We start from the raw sequence: 26,634 nt of genomic DNA, 5'->3' as shown, positions 1-26,634 counted from the left end.
GCTGACTCGAGTCTAGCGTGTACTTACACATTTCTAGGCTTAGGTACCCGAAGGGTGCCAAGGTCAGGACCCTTTTACTAAACCTCCGCTATCCGTGCATCTGTCTGTATGTACGCATGTTACCTCGCTGATGTAATTAAATTCTCCCTTTGCGCTGTTTTATCTCATTTCTGAGGGTCGTGACCCATCCCATCCATCATGTTATATTGGGGGGTTATCTCGGGATAATAATATAGTACAAGTGTAAATTAAAAATTTATTACACCCCCAACAAGTGAAGGTTACAGTAAGAACTAGAAAAGAGCTGATAACTTTCAAACGGCTGAACCGATTTTCTTGGATTATACCTAAGAACACTCTCGATCAAGTCACCTATCAAACAAAAAAAACTAAATTAAAATCGGTTCATTAGTTTAGGAGCTACGATGCCACAGACAGATACACAGATACACACGTCAAACAACACCCCTCTTTTTGGGTCGGGGGTTAAAAACCGGTTTCTTTGGGATAAAATAAAAATATAGTACCTACAACCATTTATTTATTTATTGGTACTTATTCAACATGAACTGCTGTACGCCACTATAGAATGTCTTCATGTACTCTTTCCAATTGATACTTTTTGGGTTACAAGGGAACAGAACCCGGTCCTCTTCACTCATTGTGGCCATCAGGTGCTGGGCTTTGTCTCACTTGATCACCCAATTGTTAACGGGAAATCCATATAACTGCTTAGGTATAAAAGACCCTAGAGAAAACAAATACATATTTTACGGTGCGCTCGATGCTACTGACGTTACACGCAAACTTCTACAGATAAATGTGTAGTACTTCTTCGATGCAGTGGATGCGGCTGAATATATGTAAATTCTGACGTCACTTGCAGTTTCAGTACCTGAGTATGCTTTTATTGTAGTTGTTAAGGTCATGTGTGATTTATATGCACGTTACCTAGCTGATGCAGGAAAATTCTCTCTTTGCGGTGTTTTTCCCCATTTCTAAAGGCCGTTACCCATCCCATCCATTTTTTTATATTGGGGGGGTTATCTCGGGATAATAATACAGTAAAAGCGGTTTCTTTGGGATAAAATTAAAAATAAGTACTACCATTTATTTATTTATTGGTACTTATTCAACATGAACTTTTGTACCCCACTATAGAATGTCTTCATGTACTCCTTCCAGTTGATAGATTTTGGGTTACACGGGAATAGAACCCGGTCCTCTTCACTCATTGTGGCCATCAGGTGCTGGGCCTTGTCTGACTTGATCACCCAATTGGTTGACGTGAAGCCTCGAAGCAGGTCTCTCAAGAGAACCGCGCGCTTTTGCATTTTCATGTACCTGAAAATGGTTTTTTTTCAATCTCACCTGGTGGCAAGTGATGATGCAGTCGAAGATGGAAGCTGGAATAACCTGGAAGGTGCATGGCAGCCTTGAGAGCATTGAGAACCTCCTTCTTTTTTAAAGTCGGTTAAAAATTGATAAATACTTTTAGCCCTTGACTGCAATCTCACCTGGTGGCAAGTGATGATACAGTATAGGATGGAAGCAGGAGTAACCTGGAAGGAGCATGGCAGCCTTGAGAGCATTGAGAACCTTCTCCTTTTTTGAAGTCTGTTTAAAATGGATAAATTCTTAGTTCGGTCGTCATTGTGTCAACTAAACTAATTTTAACTATTTTTTTTTGTGAAGTGACCACAAATTTACGGTTTTCGGATTTTTTCCTTTGCGCTATAGGACCTACCTACCTGCCTTTCATGATTCGAGGTCAACGGGAATTACCCTATAGGTTTTCTTGACAGACACGACGTACAGACATACAACAAAGTGATCATATAAGGGTTCCGTTTTATTCACTATAGGCAAGCGCTTGACCACAATCACACCTGATGGAAAGTGATGATGTGGTCTAAGATGGGACGCGTTTACCTAGAAGGTGCCTATTCACTCTTGTTTTAAAGATACCCGAATTGTAATTGGTAGGAAACACAGATCGCGGAAGAGTATTCCAAACCTTAGCCATGCGTATGAGGAATGAAGACGCAAAACGTTTCGTGCGTGTAGATGGAATGTCGACGACATAAGGATGGAAACTCGCCCGACGTCTTGCGGTGCGGTGCTTTTGAGGTACGGAAACCCTAAAAAAGAATAAAGAAGTGTTATACCTTGGCTTTTCTCCCTTCACCCGCAGCCACAGGTCTGCAAAGAAAGCTGGTACAGTCTGCCGCGTGAACGTCAGACAAGACACCACGAATGGTGAGCTCGATACCGCGACTTTCCTCGGCTTGAGGGCTCCTGGAACTGGTAATAAAGTTACTGAAAATAAACAACTATTAAACAGTTTAAAAAAAAAAAAAGAATATTAGCCATGTTAAATGACTAATATACCCCTTTCCTCTCCAACTGAGCGTCAGGCTTGTGCTAGGAGTAGGTACGACAATAGTGCAACGGGCGGGGTTTGAACCGCCGACCTTTCGGTTTTCAGTCCACTCCTTTACCGGTTGAGCTATTGAGGCTCTTACTAGAAAAGAGCTTATAACTTTCAAACGGCTGAACCGATTATCTTGGATTATAGCTAAGAACACTCTCGATCAAGCCACCTTTCAAACATCAAGTGTAAATTAAAAATTTATAACACCCCCGACAAGTGATGGTTACAGTAACTAGAAAAGAGCTGATAACTTTCAAACGGCTGAACTGATTTTCTTGGATTATAGCTAAGAACACTCTCGATCAAGCCACCTTTCAAACAAAAAAAAAAACTAAATTAAAATCGGTTCATTAGTTTAGGAGCTACGATGCCACAGACAGATACACAGATACACACGTCAAACTTATAACACCTCTCTTTTTGGGTCGGAGGTTGAATAGGAGTATATTTCAGGGCCCTTGAGAGTCGTAAATGTTATGTTGACGTTTACGATTATTTTACGGGGTCTACAAGTGTGGTATGGTATTTAACACTAAGCGACAATGCTAAGCGAGAAAAAATCTAAAAACCGGCCATGTCCGAGTCAGACTCGTGCACCGAGAGTTCCGTACTCGGGTATTTTTCTGACATTACGCACGATAAATCAAAAACTATTATGCATAACAATCTGTTTATGAATGAACAGGTAAGTCCTTTCATATGACACCCCACTTCGTATAGTTACCTTAGTTTGAAAATTGGTTTAAGGTTCCGTTTTTCCTTTTGAGGTACGGAACCCTAAAAAAAAAAGATACCGACGAATTGAGAACCTCCTCCTTTTTTGGAAGTCGGTTAATAAGGGTAAAATACTGTATTAGAAGGTAAAATAAGGCTTATAGGTTGTACCTCGGCCATGTCTGAGGCTCTCTTCCAAGTACAAGTCAGCTCCTTGTTTCCAGGAGATGCAGTTGTTTGTGTTGCTGCAGCTGTTGTACACTATCACCTCGTCACACCTGGAATACATCACACTATCACACTAATCACACTAATATTATAAAGGCGAAAGTTTGTATGTATGTGTGTGTGTGTGTGTGTGTGTGTGTGCATGTTTGTTACTCCTTCACGCAAAAACCACTGGACGGATTTGGCTGAAATTCAGAATGGAGATAGATAATATCCTGGATTAGCACATAGGCTACTTTTTATCCCGGAAAATTAAAGAGTTCTCATGGGATTTTGAAAAACCTAAATCCACGCGGACGAAGTCGCGGGAGTCAGCTAGTATAAAATACTCAGTAGATGATGGCAGCGACTTCGTCAGCGTGGATTTTGGTTCTTTTAAAATCCCGTGGGGAACTCTTTTCCGGGATAAAAGCTTTACGCTCAATTGGATTGTAAGGGGAGTATTAGTCATAATTAGCATGGCTAATATTCTTTAAACAAGTGTAAATTAAAAATTTTCAACACCCCCGACAAATCATTTTCAAATAAATAATTATGTATATCTAGGCAACGTCCATCTTGACAGCTTGACATTTGTCAATTGACACTTGAATATTATGAACCTAACGGTTATCTAACCTTCTTTTCTACAAGAAAACTAGAAAATAGCTGATAACTTTTAAACGGCTGAACCAATTTTTTTGGATTATAGCTAAGAACACTCTCGATCAAGCCACCTTTCAAACAAAAAAAAGTAAATTAAAATCGGTTCATTCGTTTAGGCGCTACGATGCCACAGACAGATACACAGATACACAGATACACACATACACAGACACACAGATACACAGATACACACGTCAAACTTATAACACCCCTCTTTTTGGGTCGGGGGTTAAAAAAAGTTCACTGTTTCCGAATTCCTTTAAGTCAAATCCGTCCAACAGTTTTTGCGTGAGAGTTTTTTTTTATATTTTTTAAATAGATACAAGTTAACCCTTGACTGCAAGCTCACCTGGTGGTAAGTGATGATGCAGTCTAACATGGAAGCGGGCTAACCTGGAAGGGGTATGGCAGTTTTTATTAAACTCATACCTCTTTGGTTTATACACAGGTAAGCTAAATCGCTTGGCGACACGACTTTTCTGGTAGGGTGGTAACTAGCCACGGCCGAAACCTCCCACCAGACCAATCAACATACGCATTCCAGTCCAGGGGCATCATGTTGCACGCGACGTCGCATTGGAAGTATACCACGCGCGTGAGAGTGTGATGGTAGACCAACTTACGGATTGCCCCTCGCGGCGGCGACGATCGCCAGATTACACACGTAGTCCACGGGTAGCATGTTGCACGCGACGTCGCGTTGGCCGTATACCACGCGCGTGAGAGTGTGATGGTAGACCAACTCACGGATTGCCCCTCGCGGCGGCGACAATCGCCAAATTACACACGTAGTCCACGGGTAGCATGTTGCACGCGACGTCGCGTTGGCCGTATACCACGCGCGTGAGAGTGTGATGGTAGACCAACTCACGCATTGCCCCTCGCGGCGGCGACGATCGCCAGATTACACACGTAGTCCACGGGTATCATGTTGCACGCGACGTCGCGTTGGCCGTATACCACGCGCGTGAGAGTGTGATGGTAGACCAACTCACGGATTGCCCCTCGCGGCGGCGACGATCGCCAGATTACACACGTAGTCCACGGGTATCATGTTGCACGCGACGTCGCGTTGGCCGTATACCACGCGCGTGAGAGTGTGATGGTAGACCAACTCACGGATTGCCCCTCGCGGCGGCGACGATCGCCAGATTACACACGTAGTCCACGGGTAGCATGTTGCACGCGACGTCGCGTTGGCCGTATACCACGCGCGTGAGAGTGTGATGGTAGACCAACTCACGGATTGCCCCTCGCGGCGGCGACGATCGCCAGATTACACACGTAGTCGACGGGTATCATGTTGCACGCGACGTCGCGTTGGCCGTATACCACGCGCGTGAGAGTGTGATGGTAGACCAACTCACGGATTGCCCCTCGCGGCGGCGACGATCGCCAGATTACACACGTAGTCCACGGGTATCATGTTGCACGCGACGTCGCGTTGGCCGTATATCACGCGCGTGAGGCCTCGCGCGACGTCGCTGAACATTGCCGTAGAGGCTACCCAGCTGTCACACCAGCCGGGGAGTGACGACTGCAGCGCTGGCGTTACTGTAAGTAAGTATTTTGTAATTTTGGTTAAGGATACTTCCGAGAAGCGCATACCGCCACCGATGAAATAAAGTTGAAAACTAAAATCCGACTACGTTTGTTTTAATAAACGCTAAAATATTATAGTAAAGTTGTTTTTCTGTCGCTTGGTATATTTTCATGTTGTTGTACATTTATATTCCTGAACTCAGAATTTTCTCCTCTTTCATTTGACATCCCACTCGATACAATAGCAAAAAAAAATATTGGAGACTACACTTTTTTTGATGTAACATCCGTTGGGTAAATTCGTTCGTATAAAATAATAGCCTATGTCACGCAGACCTTTACAACGAATCAATTGACACCTCATTCATCAAAATCGGTTCAGTAGTTTAGGCGCTACGGTACTATGTTAGTACTTAAACACTAAGTAGTTAGTAACAATAAAAACTTAAAAACTATGTTAGAACTTAAACACTAAGTAGTTAGTAACAATAAAATCTTAAAAACTATGTTAGAACTTAAACACTAAGTAGTTAGTAACAATAAAAACTAAAAAACTATGTTAGTACTTAACACTAAGTAGTTAGTAACAATAAAAACTTAAAAACTATGTTAGAACTTAAACACTAAGTAGTTAGTAACAATAAAATCTTAAAAACTATGTTAGAACTTAAACACTAAGTAGTTAGTAACAATAAAAACTTAAAAACTATGTTAGTACTTAACACTAAGTAGTTAGTAACAATAAAAACTTAAAAACTATGTTAGAACTTAAACACTAAGTAGTTAGTAACAATAAAAACTTAAAAACTATGTTAGTACTTAACACTAAGTAGTTAGTAACAATAAAAACTTAAAAACTATGTTAGTACTTAATTACTAAAAGGGATTTAGTTCTCTGCATGAGTTTCCCTTTTCATTATTAATTATTACTAGCGAGTAGCGACCCGCCCCGGCTTCTCACGGGTGGACATTTATTTTTTCTATTTTCCGGGATAAAATATAACCTATACGGATTCGGAAGAATTCCTCAAGTAACGTAAAAGAAATTTTGAAATCGGTCCAGTAGTTTTTGAGCCTATTCAATACAAACATACAAAAATACAAAGGTTTCCTCTTTATAATATTATTAATATTAATATGAATTATAGTATATAGTATTATAGATGTAGATTGTAGATGTTATTTCAACTAGTTTTAAGACATATTGTAATGTTAATAATATAGTGATCGAATATAAAAACTTACGTTCTTGAAGTCGTACAACAAGTGTACCACTTTCCAAAAATTATACCATTCATCATGGATTTTATGACCGTCTAAATGTATGATAGTTATATACACTAGTATATACCAGTTCGTCCTTCTAACAGATATCGTGTAATATACCACCACTAGCGCCATCTAGTTCGCGATAATGCAAAAAAAAATTGGTTGTCTGTAAAGTCGGTTTACTGACGATAGTTGAACGTGACAACAAAGGCCGATTGTGCTTCTTTGTCGCTCGTTCCGCGCTCTCGCTTGCACTTCAAGCCTTACATGGAACGCCTCAGAGCGAGGTAACGCCGCATGAGTCATGTTTTTTCGTGCGTGCAGCCGGCTCTATCGAATTATAAGACGTTGTCACGTCAAAATGCCATTCTCTATGGTCTAATACCTTGGGCCTCGAGGCCCGTACCCCCCGTCTTGACCTAGGTCAGATGGAGAAGACCCTGCTGCGGGTCTAATACATTCGACAAGTGTAAATTAAAAAATTATAACACCCCCGACAAGTGAAGGTTACAGTAACTAAAAAAGAGCTGATAACTCTTAAACGGCTGAACCAATTTTTTTGGATTATAGCTAAGAACACTCTCGATCAAGCCACCTTTCAAACAAATAAAAGTAAATTAAAATCGGTTCATTCGTTTAAGCGCTACGATGCCACAGACAGATACACAAATACACAGATACACACGTCAAACTTATAACACCCCTCTTTTTGGGTCGGGGGTTAAAAACTGCCACCAATTGTGATTTATAGAATTAACTAGCTGATGCCCGCGACTTCGTCCGCGTGGATTTTGGTTTTTCGAAATCCCGTGGGAACTCTTTGATTTTCCGGGATAAAAAGTAGCCTATGTGCTAATTCAGTATATTAACTATCTCCATTCCAAATTTCAGCCAAAACCGACTAGTAGTTTTTGAGTGAAGGAGTAACAAACATACACACACACAAACTTTCGCCTTTCTAATATACTAAAGGATTAGAGGACTAGAGGATGCCCGCGACTTCATCCGCGTGGATTTAGGTTTTTAGAGATCCGTTGGAACTGTTTCCGGCATACAATGCCTATGTCAATTACAGGGACGCAAGCTACCTCGGTACCAAATTTCATACAAATCGGTTAAGCGGATGAGTTTTTAGGAATCCCGTGGGAACTCTTTGATTTTCCGGGATAAAACGTACCCTATGTCCGTCCCCGGGATATAAGCTAACCCTGTACCTTTCGTCAGAATCGGTTAAACTGTTGGGCCCTGAAAAGGTTACAGACAGACACACAGATAGACAGACAGACACACACACTCGCATCACACTAATATTATAAAGGTGAAAGTTTGTATGTGTGTGTGTTAGATGCTTTTGACGATTCAAAAGAACTTATAAAAGTCTAATTGAATAAAAATATTTAGCTAACCCTGTACCAAACGTCAGAATCGGTTAAACTGTTGGGCCGTGAAAAGGCAGCAGACAGACAGACAGACACACTTTCCCATTTATAGTATTAATACTCACTAGTCACTATATACATTCTTGAAGTCGCACAACAAGTGTACCACTTTCCAAAAATTTTAATTTGTATACATTATCAAACTATATATATTTGGTATACAGCAGTATATACCGGTTCGTCGTTCAATGGATAGCATGTAATATACCACCACTGGCGCCATCTTGTTCACGATGTAAAAACAATATGAGCAGGTTACTTATTTCTCTATAAGAAATCCCACCAAAAACATTTCATGTAATAAGACAAGTGTAAATTAAAAATTTATAACACCCCCGACAAGTGAAGGTTACAGTAACTAGAAAAGAGCTGATAACTTTCAAACGGCTGAACCGATTTTCTTGGATTATAGCTAAGAACATTCTCGATCAAATCACCTTTCAAACAAATAAAACTAAATCGGTTCGTTAGTTTAGGAGCTACGATGCCACAGACAGATACACACGTCAAACTTATAACACTCCTCTTTTTGGGTCGGGGGTTAAAAACTGCCACCAATTGTGATTTCTAGAATTAATTACGCAAAGTGGCAAAATAAAAACGAATAAGCAGTCTATGAGTTTTTTCTGGACCTCGATAAAAATTTTGGACAGTATTCGGACCCCACTTAAAATTACTAGCCGATCCCTGGTCTAACGTCTCTACAATCACTAAAATTTCACCGGTCTACCCGCGAAATTCGAATTTAATTTGGTTTTTCGCTATTTGTAAACATAGTGTTCAATCAGCAATTTTCAAATTACGATATTTTCCATCTCTCTCTTCACAAATATAAATCTGCAATTAGGGACATTATATCCAAAACTGACTAGCTTCACTAGTCAGTTTTGTTTCGTTTTTGTTTTTACTTTATTATTTATGTAATCTACCTATTTTCTGTTCTTTTCCTATGTACCTTCTTATACCCGGCTATTGTGTGTTATAATTCTGTGATAACTTTTCGTTGGAGACTGTTGTGGTGTGTGTGCTTTGTATTTGTGCTACCTTTTGTTTATTGTTAATACTGTGTGTCTCCATAAAAAATAAAAAATAAAAATAAAATAAAATAGTGCGACAAAGTAGGCTTATGGCATGCTAATTGCGACAATGGCAGTATCATCTTCACAGGATTACATAAAAATCTTTACTTGAAAGTGTTCACTGTTCAGTTTAAGAAATTAGTCAAAATAATGAGTTTGACATGAGTTACTCACAAATTAGTCGATACTATAGCTAATTTCTTAAACTGGACCCTTTCAAGTGAAGATTTTTATATTCACCTGTGAGGATGATACTGCCATTGGCGCAATTAAAGTGTCATAAGCCTACTTTGTCGTATTAGTTTACAAATTGCGAAAAACTAAATTGAATTCGAATTTCGCGGGCAGACCCGTGTCATGCATCTTAAGAGGGCTCTCTCCGTCACTCGCTTCATACAAAAGTAGTTCCAATTTCATTTGAATATTAAGCAACCAAAGTCCATGAAATTTTGCAGACATATTCTAGAAACTAATATCTGTGTCTGTGGTTTTCCAGATTTCTGTTAAAATATTCGGTTTCAAAGTTACGCGGTCTTAAAAATTTACATACAAATCTTTGAGCCCCTGTAATTTTAAAAGTACACATTTTTAGAAAAATCTAAAACACCCCAGACACAGATATTAGTTTCTAGAATATGTCTGCAAAATTTCATGGACTTTGGTTGCTTAATATTCAAATGAAATTGGAACTACGGTTGTATGAAGCGAGTGACGGAGAGAGCCCTGTTAAGTAGGTACTTAGGTGTTACCAATGGATGGTCGGACGATGATGGTCTTCATGTGCCCGTGGTCCTGCTGAACCAGGGTCTCACAGAGTGCCTTCGAGAACGTGTACGTGTTTGGCAAACCAACTGTAAACAGAAAAAATAAAAAAATAAAAAACTGGTTGTCTGTAAAGTTGGTTTACTGACGATAGTTGAACGTGACAACAAAGGCCGATTGTGCTTCTTTGTCGCTCGTTCCGCGCTCTCGCTTGCACTTCAAGCCTTACATGGAACGCCTCAGAGCGAGGTAACGCCGCATGAGTCATGTTTTTTCGTGCGTGCAGCCGGCTCTATCGAATTATAAGACGTCACGTCAAAAAACTGACTTCAATCAAGTCCGTATCCACCGTTGTGGGCATGGTGGGCATGCCCACAACCCTAATTGAACAATTGAAAAGAGCAACCGCCGAGTTTCTTGCTGGTTCTTCTCGGTAGGAACGGCATTCCGAACCAGTAGTAAATTATTTTGACGATTCAAAAGCACTTGTAAAAGTACTGTAAATTAAAAATTTTTAACACCCCCGACAAGTGAAGGTTACAGTAACTAGAAAAGAGTTGATAACTTTCAAACGGCTGAACCGATTTTCTTGGATTATAGCTAAGAACACTCTCGATCAAGCCACCTTTCAAACAAAAACTGAATTAAAATCGGTTCATTAGTTTAGGAGCTACGATGCCGCAGACAGATACACAGATACACACGTCAAACTTATAACACCCCTAATTTTGGGTCGGGGGTTAAAAATCTTGTTCAGGGAGACATATATTTTGTAAACATGTCCTTTATACACTACTAGCCGATGCCCGCGACTTCGCCCGCGTGGATTTAGGTTTTTCGAAATCCCGTGGAAACTCTTCGATTTTCCGGGATAAAAAGTAGCCTATGTGCTAATCCAGGATATAATCTATGTCCATTCTAAATTTCAGCCCAATCCGTCCAGTAGTTTTTGCGTGAAGGAGTAACAAACATACACACACACACACATACAAACTTTCTCCTTTATAATATTAGTGTGATATCAATCATCAGCGTGTTTATACTCCGAATATAATTTCGCCGATTTTTGGATGGCTATTCCCACAACCATTTTTGAGGGCTGGATCCGAGACTGGTTACAGAACCCTTCGATTCGCACTTATATAGTTTTTAGGTTTCCTCAAAAGGAAAAACGGAACCCTTATAGGATCACTTTGTTGTCTGTCTGTCTATCCGTCCGTCGTGTCAAGAAAACCTATAGGGTACTTCCCGTTGTCCTAGAATCATGTTTGGCAGGTAGGAAAGTCTTATAGCACAAGTAAAAGAATAAATCCGAAAACCGAGAATTTGTGCTTACATCATTTAAAAAAAAAATTAAAATGTGTTTTAATTTGTTTGCAAAATAAGATAGCTTTACCAAGTGGGGTGTCATATGAAAGGGCTTACCTGAACATCCTAAAACAAAATTTTATTTATTTTTATGTATAATAGTTTTTGATTTATCGAGCAAAATGTTGGAAAATTTACCCGAGTACGGAACCCTCAGTGCGCGAGTTTGACTCGCACTTGGCCGGTTTTTTATTAGTGTTATAATTACAGCGTGATACAGCTGGACCAGTATTTGTATAATTACACCTATCAAATGACCTGTATCAGCAAATAAATAAAAATGATTGATTGATTCATAGACATACAATTTTCGCTTCGGATTGATTGAATTTTTTACCCGACTACGACAAAGCAAAAAGGAAGTGTTATCTACATATACTTATTTAATATTTTAATAAGTAAAATTGGAGTGTCTGTCTGTAATTTCGAAACAACTACCTCATATTAAGCTCATATGGTTATTTGAACGATACCATAACTGAATCACACGTTTTTAAAATTTTTGTCTCTGTCTGTCTGTCTGTCTGTTTGAAAAGGCTAATCTTCGGAACGGCTGAGCCGATTTTGACGGGATTTTCACAGAGAAGTAGAGGATTGACCAAGAAATAACATAGGCTACTTTTTAACCGACTTTCAAAAAGGGAGTTGTGTTTTTCTACCTATGTACACCGAAATCTCCGAGATTTCTGAACCGATTTGCGTACAGAAACACGTAGCATCCCGGGGACGGGCTATTACGGATAGGCTACTTTTGTCCTGGGAAATCAAAAGTTCCAACGGGATTTCAGACCCTAAATCCACGCGGGCGAAGCTGCGGGCATCAGCTAGTTTTACTCAATATAATTGAGCAGCATTTATATCTATTAATAATTAATTAGACCTATTGTTCTATTTTATAAAATTATGTGCAATCTAATTATTGTAATAATACAGTAAAACTTAATTGCGTGATATCAGTAAAGAGGGGTCTCTCCGTCACTCGCTCCATACAAACGTAGCGACCAAAGTACATGAAATTGTGCAGACATAATATTCTAGAAACTAATATCTATGTCTGTGGTTTTCCAGATTTCTGTTAAAATATTCGGTTTCAAAGTTACGCGGTCTTAAGAATTCACATACAAATCTTTGAGCCCCTGTAATTTTAAAATTACATATTTTTAGAAAAATCTAAAACACCACAGGCACAGATATTATAGTTTCTAGAATATGTCAGCAAAATTTCATGGACTTTGGTTGGTTAATATTCAAATGAAATTTGAACTACGATTGTATGGAGTAAGTGACGGAGAGAGTCCTGTTAACTGAGTAAACAATTACTTATCCTTACAAGGCTTTTGCCCATGAAATGAAACATGTATGGTCGGGCGAGTTTCCATCCTTGTGTCATCGACATTCCATCTACACGCACGAAACGTTTTGCGTCTTCATTCCTCATACGCATGGCTAGGGTTTGGAATACTCTTCCGCGATCTGTGTTTCCTACCAGTTACAATCCGGGTATCTTTAAAACAAGAGTGAATAGGCACCTTCTAGGTAAACGCATCCCATCTTAGACCACATCATCACTTTCCATCAGGTGTGATTGTGGTCAAGCGCTTGCCTATAGTGAATTAAAAAAAAACCGGCCAAGTGCGAGTCAGACTCGCGCACTGAGGGTTCCGTACTCGGGTATTTTTTCCAACATTTTGCACGATAAATCAAAAACTATTATACATAAAAATAAATAAAAATCTGTTTTAGGATGTACAGGTAAAGCCCTTTCATATGATACCCCACTTGGTATAGTTACCCTCAGTGCGCGAGTCTGACTCGCACTTGGCCGGTTTTTCCTGGACCTTGATAAAAAATTTCAACAGTATTCGGACATCAATTAGTCCTCCCACCCCAATTACTTGACGACACCTGGTCTAGACAAACATTTAGGTTCTTACTTGGTTCCTACCTAAGAATTTGTCTATTTCCTCCTGGTTATTGCCATGTTTTTCAATGAACTTGTAAACTTCATCTAGTGGCTTCGGCGGTGGGTAGATTACTTCGTCGATCACTGGCTTGTTACTGTTCGAATATGCCGTTGAAATGTACACAAACGTCTGAAATTTAAAAAAAAAAACATGGAATTAGGTGATGGAAATATCTATGCTGGCCCAAGCATCGGTCAAGTGCGAGTGGGATTCATACGAAGGGTTCCAAATTCAAAAGTCATTAATTTATTCAAATCGGGTACTTTAAGTACACTTTCTGATTGTCAAGCAATGATGTGCTGGTGATTATTAATTACGTTAACATAAAACTAAAGCTACGAGGGTTCCAAAAGCGCTCAAGTCGGAGAAGAGCCCACAACAAACTCAGCTGGGTATTCTTTTTAGGGTTCCGTAGGTATCTCAAAAGGAAAAACGGAACCCTTATAGGATAGGATCACATAGTTGTCTGTCTTTCTCGTTGACCTAGAATCACGAAATTTGGTCTGTAGGTGGGTCTTATAGCACAAGTACAGGAATAAATCCGAAAACAGAAGTTGTAGTTACATCAAAAAAAAATTTAAATGTGTTTACCAAAAAATTAATTCACCAAATCATATATAGATGGCACTGTTGTCATTAATTTGATTGAAGTTATTTACATTAATTACTTGTTAATTAATGTAAATTAACCATGGCGTGCAAATTTAAAATTATTGTCATAATACACAAATAAAATAATTAATAGGAACCCATAATAGGAATTCAATTTTCAAGGCAGCCAATTTGAAGTTTTTATTATTTGTTGTTTTTTTTTTCTCTCTCGTCTGGCTTTACAAAGATTAACCAATGTCAAGTTTGTAGTTATTTGTAACAAGTTAGGGAAACTATACAAGTGTGGACCCCGTCTGTGCCGGCGCTCGCCGACATACGCACGGCACCCCCTTAGAGCGCTTTCCAGTCAGTTTTAACAAAAAAAAACACTCCAAAAAGGCAGAGCACGACCGCCAGCTAACACCAACACAGACGAAGTTTATTTGTTGTTACTATAACGCCAATAGAAATACACATTCTTATTAAATTCTTCATTAAGCCTCAATAGCTCAACCGGTAAAGGAGTGGACTGAAAACCGAAAGGTCGACGGTTCAAACCCCGCCCGTTGCACTATTGTCGTACATACTCCTAGCACAAGCCTGACGCTCAGTTGGAGAGGAAAGGGGAATATTAGTCATTTAACATGGCTAATATATTCTTTAAAAAAAAAAGACATTCTATGAAAACTTCAACTCTCTACCTATGACGGTTCACGAGATACTGCTTGCTAACGGACGGACGGACAGCGGAAGCTTATTATTAAGGTCCCGTTGGCACCGATCGCGTACGGAACCCTAAAAATTGGTATAACAAAGTGGTTCTGAGACCTCGCGGTTCCCATAATTCCCAATTGAAGACAGCGCCATCTATTAACATTATTGTGAAGCTATGTTAAAAATACTGTTGCCCATTAAAAAACCGGCCAAGTGCGAGTCAGACTCGCGCACCGAGGGTTTCGTGCTCGGGTATTTTTTCCGACATTTTGCACGATAAATTCAAATTCAAATTCAAAATATTTTTATTCAATTAGACTTTTACAAGTTCTTTTGAATCGTCAAAAGCATCTACCACAAAGCAAAAATCAAAAACTATACTATGTTTAATAAAAATAAATAAAAATCTGTTTTAGAATGTACAGGCAAAGCCCTTTCGGCTTTCATGTGATACCTCACTTGGTAGAGCTAATTTTTTTATAATGATGTAACCTCAAATTCACGGTTTTCGGATTTATTCCTTTACTTGTGCTTTAAGATCTGCCTACCTGCCAAATTTCATGATTCTAGGTCAACGGGAAGTATCCTATAGGTTTTCTTGACAAACAGACAGCCAAACAGATTGACTACGAAGTGATCCTATAAGGGTTCCGTTTTTCCTTTTGAGGTACGGAACCCTAAAAATTAAATAATAATTTAGTTTTTTTTTTAGTTACTAAAGTACAGGATATAACTGAAATTATACACAAGTTTCAGTTTCTTAATTTTTATGCGGAAATAGGAGTTGTCGCCTCTCCGTCACTTGCTCCATACAAACGTAGTTCCAATTTTATTTGAATATTAAGCAACCAAAGTCCATGAAATTTTGCAGACATATTCTAGAAACTAATATCTATGTCTGTGGTTTTCCAGATTTCTGTTAAAATATTCGGTTTCAAAGTTACGCGAAATTAAAAATTTACATGCAAATCTTTGAGCCCCTGTAATTTTGAAACTACACATATTTTTAGAAAAATCTAAAACACCACAGGCACAGATATTAGTTTCTAGAATATGTCTGCAAAATTTCATGGACTTTGGTTGCTTAATATTCAAATGTAATTGGAACTACGATTGTATGGAGTAAGTGACGGAGAGAGCCCTGTTAAGAAGGTGGTGGGACTCATAATAGGGCATAGCCAACTAAACAAAACACCTTTCGTTATAGGTGTTACCGACAGTCCTCTGTGCGGGGCCTGCATGGAGGTCGATGAAACACCGACGCACGTGCTCCTGGAGTGCACGAACGTGGCAGAACAACGAGAACGCCATCTGGGATCCCCAACCTCACTTCATGAAGCCCTCGGCAACCTGGGCGGTCTACTCGGCTTCTGGAGCGAGCTTGGATGGCTGGAGTGAAGACTTCGGCGGGGAGGGGCAACGCACGCACAACAGACGGAAACGTTTAAGGTGGAAGCGCGAAATTTAAATTTAATTTGGTTTTTCGCAATTTGTAAACTAATACGACAACGTAGGCTTATGGTATTTTAATTGCGACAATTGCAGTATCATCCTCCAAGAAATTAATTCTAGTATCGACTAATTTGTGAGAATAGTCGATACTAGAGCTAATTTCTTAAACTGGACCCTTTCAAGTAAAGATTTTTATATAAACCTGTGAGGATGATACTGCCATTGTCGCAATTAAAATACCATAAGCCTACGTTGTCGTATTAGTTTACAAATTGTGAAAAACCAAATTAAATTTAAATTTCGCGGGCAGGCCCGTCTCATGCCCTTTAAGTGCGGAAACCAGCCCAGAGAGAAGAACAAGAAGGTGTCGCTTACATCTAAATTCTTCATCCTTTTACTAAGGTCCATAATTTTAGAGGTCCCCTCCAAATTGACTCTTATCATACTTTTGAAGGGTTCAGTGAATTTGACCGTCGCTGCCGAGTGGAATACCACAGACACCTGGAAAACAACATTCATATTTATGTTAAAATTTATATATTGTACATGCTGATGCCAGCGATTTCGTCCGCGTGGATTTACGTTTTTCAAAATCTCGCGGGAACTCTTTGATTTTCCGGGATAAAAAGTGGCCTATGTGTTAACCCAGGGTATAATCTATCTCCACTCCAAATTTCAGCCAAATCCGTCCGGTAGTTTTTGCGTGATTGAGTAACAAACATCCAAACATCCACACTTTCACATTTATAATTATAAATAACTAGCTGATGCCCGCGACTTCGTTCGCGTGGATGTAGTTTTTTAAAAATCCCGTGGGAACTCTTTGATTTTCCGGGATAAAAAGTAGCCTATGTGCTAATCCAGAGTATAATCTATCTCCATTCTAAATTTCAGCCCAATCCGTCCAGTAGTTTTTGCGTGAAGGAGTAACAAACATACACACACACACACACACACACACACATACAAACTTTCGCCTTTATAATATTAGTGTGATAATATATTCGGGTTAAATGATTAAATGATAAACAAATAAATCATTTAATCATTTAAATCATTTAACTATTTAATCATATAACACACATGGTGTAACGCTAGCAAAAACGAAAACAAGTGCCAATACTGATGATTACGTATAAGATAAATACCATATAAAAACTACGAAAAAAATTGAAGATCCTGTATTTTTTAAAAGTTCACAATGTATTGCAAATAAAAGACCTGACTGACGCTAGAGGTCAACGAACGTTCCGTAAATAGGTCTCTCCAAGTCAACGCCGTGGCGTAGGTCCGAGTTTTGCACGCTATACTTACAATGCCAATTTGTAAACTAATACGACAAAGTAGGCTTATGGCATGCTTATTGCGCTAATGGCAGTATCATCTTCACAGGTTTATGTAAAAATCTTTACTTAAAAGTGTCTTGAAGTGTTTTAAAAACCTAAATCCACGAGAACGAAGTCAGGGGCATAATTTAGTAATAACTAGAGGATGCCCGCTTCGCCCGCGTGGATATCGGTTTAAATCCCGTAGGAACTCTTTGATTTTCCGGCATAAAAGTAGCCTATGTCCTTCCCCGGGATGTATCCCAAGTTTATACCAAACATTAAAATCGCTTCAACGGTTGGGCCGTGAAAACGTAGCAGACAGACAGATACACTTTCGCATTTATAATATTATAGTATGGATAACTAGGGGATGCCCGCGGCTTCGCCCGCGTGGATTTCGGTTTTTTTAAATCTCGTAGGAACTCTTTGATTCTCCGGGATAAAAAGTAGCCTATGTCCTTCCCCGGGGTGTATTCCAAGTCTGTACCAAATTTCATTAAAATCGGTTCAGCGGTTGGGCCGTGAAAACGTAGCAGACAGAGAGACAGACACACTTTCGCATGTATAATATTAGTATGGATTCTATTATTAACAGAGAGTAGGGGGAAATAAAGATATAAAAGATTAATCCGTCAAAGATTACCAAATTATTACATTAGTTTTTACATACACAGGATATAATTATTTCCTTAATTTGGTATAATTATAGTTACATACGTTTTTCGTTAGCAAATTAATATATCATTAGGCGTAGAGGGGTCTCTCCGTCACTCGCTTCATACAATCGTAGTTCCAATTTCATTTGAATATTAAGCAACCAAAGTCCATGAAATTTTGCAGACATATTCTAGAAACTAATATCTATGCCTATGGTTTTCCAGATTTCTGTTAAAATATTCGGTTTCAAAGTTACGCGGTCTTAAAAATTTACATACAAATCTTTGAGTCCCTGTAATTTTAAAACTACATACATATTTTTAGAAAAATCTAAAACACCACAGACACAGATATTAGTTTCTAGAATATGTCTGCAAAATTTCATGGACTTTGGTTGCTTAATATTCAAATGAAATTGGAACTACGATTGTATGAAGCGAGTGACGGAGAGAGCCCTGTTATAAAAAACATGAAATTGTGACGTACACATAATTAAGTCAAAGTCAAAAGTCATTTATTAACCCGCGACCCAAAAAGAGGGGTGTTAAAGTTTGACGTGTGAATCTGTGTATCTGTGTTCCCGTGAATCTGTGTATCTGTCTGTGGCATCGTAGCTCCTAAACTAATGAACCGATTCTAGTTTAGTTTTTTTGTTTGAAAGGTGGCTTGATCGAGTGTTCTTAGCTAAAATCCAAGAAAATCGGTTCAGCCGTTTGAAAGTTATCAGCTCTTTTCTAGTTACTGTAACCTTTACTTGTCGGGGGTGTTATACATTTTTAATTTACACTTGTTTATTTCTTTTTTATGTGTACGAGAAAGTTGTAACAATATAGAGAAAAAGAAAGAAAAAGTGGACAGGGAAGCACTTATCTCTATAAGAGGTCTCTACCAGTGACCCTTGGTAGGCGAGAGGTTGTAAAGGGAGTAGAATAGGTACAACAAAGATTTCCAAGATAGCAAGTACCTAATTTAAAAGTTTTCAAAAAAAACCGGCAAGTGTGAGTCGGACTCGCGCACTGACGGTTCCGTACTCGAGTATTTTTCCAACATTTTGCATGATAAATCAAAAACTATTATACATAAAAATAAATAAAAATCTGTTTTAGAATGTATAGGTAAAGCCCTTTCATGATACCCCACTTGGTATAGTTATCTTACTTTGAATCTTTATTGTTATTTATATTTTCTCTTTATTGTTACAACTTTCTGGTACACATAAAAAAGAAATAAACAAGTGTAAATTAAAAATTTATAACACCCCCGACAAGTGAAGGTTACAAGTAGGTAACTAGATAAGAGCTGATAACTTTCAAACGGCTGAACCGATTTTCTTGGAGTATAGCTAAGAACACTCTCGATCAAGCCACCTTTCAAACAAAAAAACTAAATTGAAAACGGTTCATTAGTTCAGGAGCTACGATGCCACAGACAGATACACAGATACACACGTCAAACTTATAACACCCTTCTTTTTGGGTCGAGGACGACCCAAAAAGAAGGGTACACACGGACGAGGTTGCAGCAAAAAATTACCCAGAACATTATATTTAGATGAATACTAAGTTTAATTTTTTATTCAAATTTTTGGAATGTAAGTGCCTAAGTCGTTTTGTAAATACGAACATGCATTTAACTTAAAATGTTTTATTAAGTGAACATTATTCAAAGGATTAACCTTATTAAAAAAAAACACATGACTAGCAATTTCCAAAAGATTAGCATGCAATTTTTTTGCGAATTTAGGTAAAGATAATATACTTTGTACATCCATAATAAATCAAAATAAAAGCCCCCGACACAAAAACCTCTATAAGAAAACTAGAAAAGAGCTGATAACTTTCATAGGGCTGAACCGATTTTTACCCCAGACCCAAAAAGAGGGGTGTTATAAGTTTGACGTGTGTATCTGTGTATCTGTCTGTGACATCGTAGCGCCTAAACGAATGAACCGATTTTAATTTACTTTTTTTTTGTTTGAAAGGTGGCTTGATCGAGAGTGTTCTTAGCTATAATCCAAAAAAATTGGTTCAGCCGTTTAAGAGTTATCAGCTCCTTTCTAGTTTTCTTGTAGAAAAGAAGGTTAGATAACTAAATTAAAATCGATTCATTCGTTTAGGAGCTACGATACCACCGACACTCAATAACACCGACAAACTTATAACACCCATCTTTTTGGGTCGGGGGTGAATAAGTACTTATAACGTTTCTTGATGTTCCAGAGATAAAACAGAACAGTTCCCACAGTTAATGAAGATAACAAATTCAATAAAATCTAAGTAGGTATATAAAAGGAAAAGCTGAGTGGCTGACTGACTGATCTATCACCGCAACTTAACAGGGCTCTCTCCGTCACTCGCTTCATACAATCGTAGTTCCAATTTCATTTGAATATTAAGCAACCAAAGTCCATGAAATTTTGCAGACATATTCTAGAAACTAATATCTGTGCCTGTGGTGTTTTAGATTTTTCTAAAATAAGTATTTTTAAAATTACAGGGGCTCAAAGATTTGTATGTAAATTTTTAAGACCGCGTAACTTTGAAACCGAATATTTTAACAGTAATCTGGAAAACCACAGACATAGATATTAGTTTCTAGAATATGTCTGCAAAATTTCATGGAATTTGGTTGCTTAATATTCAAATGAAATTGGAACTACGATTGTATGAAACGAGTGACGGAGAGAGCCCTCTTAAGGGCGCGGTTACACAAAAATCACGGGAAATTCCCACGGGATTGAATGAATGATGAAACCCTTTTTTTTATACACAGGAAATGCCTAACGCATACCCTTCCGTCAGGGGAAACGGAGGGGTTATGTGGGGCTTGCACCCACTAAAACCTGTGTTTGTTCCTCAACGGACTGGCGGTTGCGCGGGTATCACTAAGGTAGTATTCACCGCACTCCCGCCAGGTCTTGACCCGCCGCCAAGCGAACGGGTCCCATCGCTAGGCTGGCTGCTACCAGCTCCGTCTCAGAAGCGCACCCGGAACACGGCGCGCTACCTCCTGACCTGGTTATGTATCGGTTGACGAACGCCCCTTAGCCCGTCAACCGCAGGCCGGCAACTCATGGAGGCCGGAGGTCATCATTTGCCCTCCGGCGCCCGCTGCGTCTCCTGCGAGAGGGATCCACCATCGAAAAATCACACTAATATTATAAAGGAGAAAGTTTGTATGTGTGTGTGTGTGTGTGCGTGTGTGTGTGTGTATGTTTGTTACTCCTTCACGCAAAAACTACTCGATGGATTTGGCTGGGAATGGAGATAGATAATATCCTGGATTAGCACATAGGCTACTTTTAACCCGGAAAATCAAAGAGTTCCCACGGGATTTCAAAAAACCTAAATCCACGCGGGCAAAGTCGCGGGCATCAGCTAGTTAATCATTATTTGAGGTTGAGGCTCATTTTTAGAGTTCTGTATACAAAGGTGACATACATACATCTTAGACTGCACCATCACTTACCACCAGGTGAGATTGCAGTCAAGGGCTAAAAAAAAGGTCGGGAATAACGAAACCCTACTACCTATAAATACATAGACTGCTAAAATGGCAAAGGTATTAGTCGGGTATAAACAGGTAACAAAGATACTTACATCGTCAATAAATGTGTTTTGATCTTCTTGTGTGATGGCTAGGTTGTCTTTGGCAATGTCACCTCGAATAGGAATGACCTTATTCAGGCTCTCTGGTTTCCCTTGCTTCAGTTTGTCAAAAAGCTGCGAAAGCATATTATGAGGGGTCTCTCCGTCACTCGCTCCATACACACGTAGTTCCAATTTCATTTGAATACTAAGCAACCAAAGTCCATGAAATTTTGCAGACATATTCTAGAAACTAATATCTATGTCTGTGGTTTTCCAGATTTTTGTTAAAATATTCGGTTTCAAAGTTACGCGGTCTTAAAAATTTACATACAAATATTTGAGCCCCTATAATTTTAAAACTGCATATTTTTAGAAAAATCTAAAACACCACAGACATATATATTAGTTTCTAGAATATGTCTGCAAAATTTCATGGACTTTCGTTGCTTAATATTCAAATGAAATTGGAACTACGATTGTATGGAGTAAGTGACGGAGAGAGCCCTGTTGAATAAATAAATAAACAAGTGTAAATTAAAAATGTATAACACCCCCGACAAGTGAAGGTTACAGTAACTAGAAAAGAGCTGATAACTTTCAAACGGCTGAATCGATTTTCTTGGATTATAGTTAGCTATAATCCAAGAAAATCGATTCAGCCTAAGAACACTCTCGATCAAGCCACCTTTCAAACAAAAAAAGGTAAATTAAAATCGGTTCATTCGTTTAGGAGCTACGATGCCACAGACAGATACACAGATACACAGACACACAGACACACAGACACAAAGATACACACGTCAAACTTATAACACCCCTCTTTTTGAGTCGGGGGTTAAAAATAAATAGGCTTTATTGTTTTCTTATTGCTAATTACATAAAATAAATAAATTCATGGCCGAGGCCATGCTGAGTTTGCGGCCTATTGTTAATTGTTAGTTTTTTATTTTATAAAATATAATCCATACTATTACTAATATCATAAATGCGAAAGTGTATCTGTCTGTCTGTCTGTCTGCTACCTTTTCACGGCCCAACAGTAACCGATTCTGACGTAATGTATACAAATTAAAAATTTTGGAAAGTGGTACACTTGTTGTGCGACTTCAAGAATATTAATTAGTGAGTAGATATTATCCATACTAATACAATAAATGCGAAAGTGTGTCTGTCTGTCTGCTACCTTTTCACGGCCCAACAGTGTAACCGATTCTGACGAAAGGTACAGGGTTAGCTTATATCCCGGGGACGGACGTAGGCTACATTTTATCCCGGAAAATCAAAGGTTCCCGCGGGATTCCTAAAGACCCATCCAATTAACCGATTTGTATGAAAGGTACCGAAGTAGCTTGCGTCCCTGTAATCGAAATAGGCAACTTTTCATCCCGGGAAATCAAACAGTTCCCACGGGATCTATAAAAATCTAAATCCACGCGGACGAAGTCGCGGGCATCCTCTAGTATATATTATATTTATAAAATAAAAAACTAACAATTAACAATAGGCCGCAAACTCAGCATGGCTGAGCATTGATGGCAAAATATTAATCATTGAATTTAACTTATTACAAAATGCACAGGGCATCAATTAAAAGAGTTTGATTTGGTATAACTTTTATTTTGTTAACCCCCGACCCAAAAAGAGGGGTCTTATAAGTTTGACGTGTGTATCTGTCTGTGGCCATCGTAGCTACTAAAGTAATGAACCGATTTTAATTAAGTTTTTTTTTTGTTTGATAGGTCACTTGATCGAGAGTGTTCTTAGCTATAATCCAAGAAAATCGGCTCAGCCGTTTGAAAGTCATCAGCTCTTTTCTAGTTACTGAAACCTTCACTTGTCGGGGGTGTTATAAATCTTTAACTTACACTTGTAACATTGTAAATTGAACATTTGAAAGGAGCAAGTCTGCTACCATCTTAGACTGCATCATCACTTACCACCAGGTGAGATCGCAATCAAGGGTTGACTTGCAACAAAATAAAACAACTTACGGGAACGTCCAGTAGTTGTTTGAGCCTCGCTTCAATGGTTTGTCCTTCTTTTTCCCTAATCAAAACGTAAATGCTATCAATTTGGGTACAGCTTGATAGAAGTCGTTCTATCAACACCTAAAATAAAAAAGAATTAAAAATAAAAAACCGGCCAAGTGCGAGTCGGACTCGTGCACCGAGGGTTCCGGACTCGGGTATTTTTTTAAGACATTTTCCACGATAAATCAAAAACTATTATGCATAAAAAAAAATGAAAATTTGATTTAGAATGAACAGGTAACTTCCTTTCATATGATACCCCACTTGGTATCTTATCATCTTACTTTGAAAATTTATACACATTTCAATTTTTTTTAATGATTTTATCACAAATTCACAGTTTTCGGATTTATTCCTTTACTTGTTCTTGTACTATAAGACCTACCTACCGGCCAATTTAGGTCAACGGAAAGTACCCTATAGGTTTTCTTGACAGATACGACGGACGGACGGACAGACAGACAGACAAAAAAGTGATCCTATACATTCCGTTTTTCTTTTTAAGGAACGGAACCCTAAAACCGGACAGATAGACAACAAAGTGATCCTACAAGGGTTCTGTTTTTCTTTTGAGGTACGAAACCCTATAAACCTATGATTTTTTTAATTTTAAATCCTGTATTCTTTAAGGTTCCCAAGATATTGCAAATAAAACATCTGACTGACGCTAGAGGTTAACGACCTTCCGTAAATAGGTCACTCGAGGCCAATGCCGCGTCGTAGGTGGGGCATTGATACGAGTTTTGCACGCTATACAATGAGGGTTTGAAAAATACTAAATCACTAAAACTACAAGACAAGCCAAATGGTTTTAGGGTTCCGTAAGTTCCCAAGATATTGCAAATAAAACATCTGACTGACGCTAGAGGTCCCATAGGCACCCTACGTGAACGAAACCCTCAAAATTACCTTTCCCAAGAACCCAGTGCCTCCGGTGATGAAAACTTTTTTCCCAGCATAATACTCCGCTACGCTCTGCGTCCTGTATTTGCTTGCGTTCACTTGCTCATAGCTGAAACAAACACAATATAGCCCGGCTAGCATGGGCAGTAGATAAAAATTATATCCCCGACTAGCTGTGCCCGCGACTTCGTTCGCGTGGAATCAGCGCGCTTTATATAGCCACGGACGCTCAGGCGCGAGGCGTGTAGTACGTACTCTGTACGTTAAAAATGTTCGCCGTGATTCTTTAAATTGACATAACTTTTTTATTTATGAACCGATTGACATGAAATAAACACTAAATGTTAAGTGAAGCTTACTACAATATATTAGTGAAAACCGTATCTAAATCGAATAAGCCGTTTCTGATATTAGCGTGCACAAACACACAGACAGACAAACAGACAAAAAAAAAATTAATTACAATTTCGGGTTCGGCATCGATATAATAACAACCCCTGCTACTTTTTTTTTAATGTATTTCCATTGTACAGACACCACTTTTCTACAATTTTATTATATGTATAGATATAGATGTATAGATTATATCCACTGATTTCTATGACATCGGTGGATATAATCGGGGGATATAATTTTTATCTACTGCCCATGCTAGCGGGGCTGGTTGTAACCAGAACGCAGACAGGTTATAGTACTGATGATTACTGACAAGATACCATAATGAAAAAACCGGCCAAGTGCGAGTCAGACTCGCGCACTGAGGGTTCCGTACTCGGGTATTTTTTCCAACATTTTGCACAACAAAATATAGAAAAAAAAAATACTCGAGCACAGAATCCTTGATGCGCGAGTCTGACTCGCACTTGACCGGTTTCTTTATTCAGATTCACGTTAGCCCTTGACTGCAATCTCACCTGGTGGTAAGTGATGATGCAGTCTAAGATAGAAACGGGCTAACCTGGAAGGGGTATGGCAGTTTTCATTAAACCCATATTCCTTTGGTTTCTACCAAAGGTGGTAACTAGACCAGACTAGAAATTTAGAAATTATATAATTTAAAAAACCCCCGACACAAAAACCTCTATAAGAAAACTAGAAAAGAGCTGATAACTTTCAAACGGCTGAACCGATTTTCTTCAATTATAGCTAAAGAACACTCTCGATCAAGCCACCTTTCAAACAAAAACAAACTAAATTAAAATCGGTCCATTCGTTTAGGAGCTACGATGCCACAGACAGATACACAGCTACACACGTCAAACTTATAACATCCCTCTATGAGTCGGGGGTTAATAATTCCAAACTCCTACCGGGAATCGAACCCGGGACCTCCCACTAATAAGACCACAACGCCAACCATTGCGCCAGGACCGTCAAAATTGTTGGGAGGTAGTATGACATGATCATGATCAACCCATTGCCGGCCCACTACTGAGTACGGGTCTCTTCTCAGAGTGAGAAGGGCTTAGGCCATAGTCTGTCACATTAGCCCAATGCGGATTGGCAGACTTCACACACCTTTGAGTACATGGAGAACTCTCAGACATGCAGGTTTCCTCACGATGTTTTCCTTCACCGTTAAAGCAAGTGATATAATTGCTTAAAACGCACATAACTGAAAAGTTAGTGGTGCGTGCCCGGGATCGAATCCTTGACCTCCGATTAGGATCCGGACGTTTTAACCACTAGGGGTCTATCACTGCTTCGTGGGAGGTTGCAATTAGAAAAAAATTAACTTGCCTGTGTATATTGTTTTTAGTAGAAAATGCACACACACTTTTCGTTTCACTGATAAACTTTTCTTTCCTTAAACCTTGGTTAAAGACCGCGCACTTCACTAATTTAAACATTATTGAGTTAATTAATTTTATATTAGCACGATAACATTAAAAAGTTATGTTAAATAATAGAAAAGGTAACTTGCG

At 38.8% G+C, this 26,634-nt stretch overlaps 1 protein-coding gene across 1 annotated transcript; it reads right to left on the bottom strand.

Moving 5' to 3' along the window:
- Positions 1–1,104: 1,104 nt before the first annotated feature.
- Positions 1,105–26,634, bottom strand: LOC123879730 (putative fatty acyl-CoA reductase CG5065). The gene is made up of 11 exons (XM_045927633.1): positions 26,450–26,634; positions 24,716–24,818; positions 23,768–23,884; positions 21,786–21,908; positions 16,577–16,702; positions 13,426–13,573; positions 10,100–10,201; positions 5,389–5,575; positions 3,320–3,426; positions 2,169–2,304; positions 1,105–1,344 (listed from the first exon to the last, which is right to left on the bottom strand). Exons 1-11 carry the CDS (start codon positions 26,557–26,559, stop codon positions 1,119–1,121), a joined length of 1,485 nt encoding a protein of 494 aa, XP_045783589.1. The 5' UTR covers positions 26,560–26,634; the 3' UTR covers positions 1,105–1,118.

The sequence above is a fragment of the Maniola jurtina genome, chromosome 28 (genome assembly GCF_905333055.1).
Source record: "Maniola jurtina chromosome 28, ilManJurt1.1, whole genome shotgun sequence".
Lineage (NCBI taxonomy): Eukaryota > Metazoa > Arthropoda > Insecta > Lepidoptera > Nymphalidae > Maniola > Maniola jurtina.
This window is presented reverse-complemented; position numbering and strand designations above follow the sequence as displayed.